The 6,000-nt window shown below is 49.5% G+C and overlaps 1 protein-coding gene across 1 annotated transcript in view; it reads left to right on the top strand.

The window, feature by feature from the left end:
• LOC102981024 (TBC1 domain family member 14) overlaps nucleotides 1-5,750 on the top strand; it is a 93,711-nt gene extending 87,961 nt beyond the window's left edge. The window contains exon 14 of the mRNA XM_024119512.3: nucleotides 3,051-5,750. Within this exon, the coding sequence (XP_023975280.1) occupies nucleotides 3,051-3,116 (66 nt within the window). The 3' untranslated portion in view covers nucleotides 3,117-5,750. The remainder of the gene's footprint in view (nucleotides 1-3,050) is intronic.
• The last annotated feature ends 250 nt before the right edge of the window (nucleotides 5,751-6,000 follow it).

Genomic DNA, 6,000 nt, shown 5'->3' on the forward strand with positions numbered 1-6,000 from the left:
CTCTCACTGTTGTGGCCTCTCCCAATCCAGTCAGTTTCAGATTTCTGTTTTCAGATGTCAACAGTAGCTTTATAGTTTGCTTAAATCAAGATCCAATTAAGGTCTACACATTGCAGTTGGTTGAAAGGTCTTTTAAGTCTTTTTTTTTTTTTTTCCTCTGATGTGGGCCTCTCACTGTTGTGGCCTCTCCCATTGTGGAGCGCAGGCTCCGGATGCGCAGGCTCAGCGGCCATGGCTCACGGGCCCAGCCGCTCCTCGGCATGTGGGATCTTCCCGGACCGGGGCACGAACCCGCGTCCCCTGCATCGGCAGGCGGACTCTCAACCACTGCGCCACCAGGGAAGCCCTTAAGTCTTTTTTTTTTAATGCATAGGCTACCCACCTTTCCACTTCTCCCTTCCCCCTTTATTTATTGAAGAAACGAGGTAATTTGTCCAATAGCAGTTCCCACCATCTGGATTTTGCTGGTTCTATCCCTGTGGTGTTTTAAAAAGTCATTCATTCATTCATTCATTCATGCCTGCCATGCAGCGCAGCACATGGGATCTTAGTTCCCCGATCAGGGATTGAACCCGTGGCCTCCACGGTGAAAGCGCAGAGTCTTAACCGCTGGACCACCAGGGAAGTCCCCTGTGGTGGTGTTTAACGTGGTCCTTCTACTCTGTATTTCCTGTAAATTGAGAGATCTGAAGGCTCAGTCAGTTTTTTGTTTGTTTGCGGTACGCGGGCCTCTGACTGTTGTGGCCGCTCCCGTTGCGGGGCACGGGCTCCACACGCGCAGGCTCAGCGGCCATGGCTCACGGGTCTAGCCACTCCGCGGCATGTGGGATCTTCCCGGACCGGGGCACGAACCCGTGTCCCCTGCATCGGCAGGCGGACTCTCAACCACTGCGCCACCAGGGAAGCCCTCAGTCAGTTTTTATGTTTGGCCAGATTACTTCATAGGTTATTAGACTCTCTCTCTTTGATTTTAGTTAGCAGCCTCTTTATTTTTATAGCAGCTTTATTAATTTACATACCATAAAATTCACCTTTTTAAAAGTGTACAATTTAGTTCCTGTTTATTTATTAACCAGAGAGAGGTTCCCCTCTCACCTGGGCCCTTTGGTCTGCCTCCCAGGCTGGTCCTTCCTCACCTCCCTGTCCTGGCTGGTGGTCTTCCTTCCTTTCTGGGTCTTTTGGGAAGGAGCACAGCTGCTATAGTGGGCCCTTGGGTGATACTGTGAAATGCTCCCCTGGTTTTACAGGGCGGGGTGGGCACTATTTTGTGCTTAGTGTGACATGAGTTGCATTTCTGAAATAAGTACGTTCAGTTTATAAAAAAGAATGAAGTACTGACTCCTGCTACAACATGGATGCACCTTCAAAACATTACGTTAAGTGAAAAAGCCAGACACTAAAGACCACATACTATGTGGTTCCACTCATACGCAATTTCAGAAAGGGAAATCTGTAGAGACAGGAAGTAGATGAGTGGTTGCCAAGGGAATGGGCGAGGTGGGGGGCAGGGCTGTGAGAGCTGGAGGATGGGGTGATGAAAATGTTCTAAAATTGACTGTGGCGAGGGTTGCACATACCTACGAATATACTAAAAGCCACTGGATTGTGCACTTTAATGGGTGAATTGTGTGGTATGTGAACTGTATCTCAGTAAAGCCGTTAAAACAACTCAGCTCATGTGTGAGGAGGACTGGCTATATAATTATCAGGGATCTGGCGAGAGGGAAGAAGAGCCTTTCTCTGATGAAGAAATAAATGGGCAACGCAGAATGAAAATATGGGGCTACATCTTGAAATCCTTAATTAGTATTAGTATTTTTCCGTAAGATTACGGAAAAACCCGAAGGAACTTTTTGGCCATCCCAGTGTTTCACTGCTCCTTCGCTCTGTCCCCACCCTCAGCCGCGTACCCACAGAGACACGCAGAGAGGAGGACTGAATCCAGAGCTGTCATTTTGCTCCTTGCATTTTAGGTGAAAATTATTGGTTAAAACCAGGTCAAAGGTTATTAAATAGTAGGACATTCTCTAATAGTGGGACAGTAATAGGAGTTAGCCTGGTGGGAGGCATCAGTGAGTGTATTTCGTTCCAGGTCCCGTGGGAATTGTGGTTTATGCACGTCTCGCTTAACTACTGTGCTTAAGGTTGACATCCTGGTGAGCTTTATAAAACAGTTAAATGTTTATGTTTAGTTGAAAGTGTCATTTACTTAGAGGTAGAGAGGGGGACTTTTTTCTACCTTAGCCCTTCTGCGCAATTTATTTGAAACCCACATAAAATGTTTCTGCTTTACCCCTTGTACTTTGTAATTCAATTAAAGTGGCGTAGTGCCTGGCCCAAGTAGTTTATTTAGCACAGGTGCTACAGAGAGTCCCTTGGTTTTGAAATCAGACAGATCTGGGTTTGAGTCCATATGAGCTGTCTGGCTTTTAGCAGGTCACTTGTATGAGTGTCTGTTGTTCAGGTGACTTAGAGTGTTGTGTGGATTAAACAGCTGCTATGCTGGAGGTGGCTGGTGAGGCCCTGCTTGGCTAGAGGGGGCATGGGATAAATGGGGCCTATTGTTATGTCACGGCTGTTATTAAGCAATCACAGTGGAATGTAATGTTTTTAAAAACAAAGGTGTTAACTAAGAGCTGAGCACCCAGTCGAAGGAGCTAAGTTGCCTTGGGAACTCCCAGGAAGCCGTGCAAGGAGCTGATGTCTCTTAGGCCTTCGAAGGATGCATCATTTGCTGGTGGAGAGAGAGGGGCAGGGCAGCGGGGGCAGCTGTGTGTGAAGGGCTGGAGCCAGACTGTGGAAGGAGCAGAGCCCTGTAGCCCTGCCTTGACATTGGTACCTGCTGGCTGGTGGGAAGTGGTTGCAGACGTTAGCCCGGTGACGGCGTGGTCGGATTTCCATGCTGAAGGGTGGATCTGGATGCAGGCGTGGAAGACGGACCAGAGAAGTGGCAGGTGGGGAGGCAGAAGTGGCAGGGGACAGGAGGCTGTCGGGACCTGTGTTCAGTGTGTATTGCAGATCACCCACCGATGTCTTCCTGTGATTCCCAGGTACTGACCGCCTTGCAGAAGGACAGCCGGGAGATGGAGAAAGGAAGCCCATCTCTCAGACACTGAGGCGGCAGGTGGACTTGCGCTCGGCACTGAAGCAGTTCTCCAAGTGGCACCTGTGTTGTGTCAGGCGGACACACTGGCAGCTCCGAAGAACAGGGGCTATTTTCATGTTTGATTCCTAATGCTGGAGTTGGCCTTAAAACAAAACAAACAAAAAAACTTTTAAAAGAATTAAACCAAGGCTAAGCCTTAAGAAGCTCAGTGGAATGATGGCCATGGCCAACCGCTGCGTATTCTGCATGGTTTAAAAATAGGGCAGTGGCGAATCCCCTCCCCTCATTTCAGCAAAAGTTAATTAAATTGTAATGCTTTTATGTCAACTACTGGAAAGTACATTACAATTTTTCATAGCCAGGGTGCATGAGAAATGTTATTTGGGAGACCTCAGAGATGTTATTGGCTCATATTTACATATTTTCGTCAGAAAGGGATTGCTGATTTAGTTACCGAGATAATCTTTCCAGGGCCGCAGGTCATGTTTTTAAAGCCCAACTACCAAAGATAACATTACAGGAAAATGGGTTCTCCCAGGACAGGCGCTGACAAGTGCGCGTGGGCTCCCCGGGACGCGATCTGACCTTCAGGTTGACCTTCTACCACGTTGCCTTGACAAAATTCCAGCAGGAGGGCTGACAGTGCATGCTTAGGTTGCAGTGGGAGCCCTGCTGTCCCAGAGGCTGCGCGCACGTTTGTCCAGCGGCGGCGAGGAGTCCGATCAGGAGGAGCTGCGCACAGAAACGCCGCGACAGTTGAGACGGGCTTCACGCTGGTGGGAAACGGACGGCGGCGGCCTCTCTGAGCCAGAGGGGAGGCAAGAGGGTGTTCAGACCTGCCCCCTCGTGCACCCTCCTGGCTCCTGTGGAGGCCGGCGCAGCACGGCGGGGTCGGGGGCTGCTCCCTTGCTCTGCCAGCGCACTCCCCTTGTCCCCTAAACGGCAGGCGCAGTCCTGCGTGCGGCGATCCCGCCTCACGCGTTTGACTTACAGACGGACGGTCGTAAGGACTGAGGAGCTAACAGCACGCATCCAGCAGCCCACACATCTTGTGTCAGGATTCTCAGTATCCGTGCTGGCAGCCTTTCCCCCGCATAGCTGGTTTTCCCCAAGTTCGTTAGCAACTTTTTTGTTCTAGCTTTTCCTTGACTAATTTGGAGAACTTTGTATTGAGAACTTTGGTTATCCAAATTCAAAGACATGAACAGTTTTGGCACAGAAGAGTCCAAAGGACAGGCCAGTGTCCGTGGAAACTGGTTCTATGCTAACGCGTTGGCATGTTGGTCTCTGGCGCGCTCAGTAGGCCAGGTTCAAGGGCACCTGCCGCCCTGCAGCCCTTCTCAGCCATCTGTCCCACCCCCAGGGAGTGCCCCCAGCTGACCTGGTTCCTGATGTCGGGAGCACCCTCGGCTCTGAGAGCGCAGCGTGCGGCAGGGAGACACGGGTTGGGGTAGAGCCTAACTACGGCATTATTTTTATAGGTTTTCTATATCTGCCATATCCGCCGATGACACTTCAGGTACAAAGCAGGGTGCCGAGCCAGTGGCCATCATGCCCTCCGTCCCAGCTCTGTTCCGTGTGTTATTTTTTCCCTTGTGTTCCTGGCTGAACTCTCCAGGGAGGTTGCAGAGCATCTTGCATACACTGTCTGCCTCAGCCTTTAAACGCTGACTTGCCTGACCTCTTGGAGGAGGTGTTCTGTCTCCACCCAGCTCTCGGCAGCCTTCCAGACACAGCCGTTCCCTGACTTCGTGCGGCTGAGTATAACCCAGGCTGAGCCCGGCCTGGAAAATGGGCCGCAAGCCCTGTCACGCCGTTCCTCACGGATGTACTTGGTGGTGTTCCATGACATGGGCTTTCTGTTCTTGAAAGATGTATATATTTTCTTACTGTACATAAAGATGTTCCTTAAGTGGTGACAGAAAGCGATGCAGCAAGGGGCGTGGGCAAGTTATTGAGAATGCGTTTGTGCAACTTCATGTGTAGTCAGACCCCAGCCCTCAACATTATTGTCAGACAGTTTGACATAAATCTCTTGGGATAGCACCATATATGCATTACCTTTTTAAACAGGATTCCAGGCCAATCTGGAATACTTCCACATCTTTAGTTCGAAGGAGGTTTTCCTGACCTGTCCAGGGACCACACGAGCGCTTGCTGGTTTGATGTGTCCACTTCAGAGGCCGGGAAGTTCTAAGTCCCAATCTAGGGTCACTTCGCCCCTTTCCGCAGAGGGCTGCCGGACAGCACAGGGCTGTGCTTCTCTGCTTGACATTCTCGTTTAGGAAAACTGGAAGCAGAAATTGAAGTGCAGCCCCTGGAAGCCTGCCCTCTCCGCTTCCCGTGCCATTGATTTTCAGGATGTGAGCCTTCAGGTTTGGGACCTCTGTGCAGCTGGCACTTCACAGTCGGATGCTGTGTCCCCACCAGTCATTGAAATCCCATCTGGAAAAACGTTCACTTTAAAGGGTACTTTTTAACTGCTCAGATTTTGACTATTTTCAATAGTTTGCTGATAGAAAACCCCTGATAGCACTTGCTACATATCATGTTTTAATTGCTTGTACAGTTAACCTTTAATTTTATTTAGTAAAGTGTATCAAACTAGGACTTTTTCAATTGTAAATATGTGGTTTTATTAAATAAAAGTCATGTAAAATTGTTACTTACGTTCGCGGCAGTTTGGTTTAAAGTTGGAGCGCTCGCCCCGAAGTGTGGTAAAATTTGAGTATCATGCTGTTTGAATATTTTAAAATCCACTTACTAGTCTCAGTTAAATAAAGAAGATGGTACAGTTACGGTAATTTAGTCAAGGGTCGGAAAGTGAGCGCGGCACCCCTTCTAGGTGGAGGGGAGACCCAGCCTTGTTGCTCCTTGAGCCTGAGCGCCCGTGG

This window comes from Physeter macrocephalus, chromosome 7 (assembly GCF_002837175.3).
Source record: "Physeter macrocephalus isolate SW-GA chromosome 7, ASM283717v5, whole genome shotgun sequence".
Taxonomy (NCBI): domain Eukaryota; kingdom Metazoa; phylum Chordata; class Mammalia; order Artiodactyla; family Physeteridae; genus Physeter; species Physeter macrocephalus.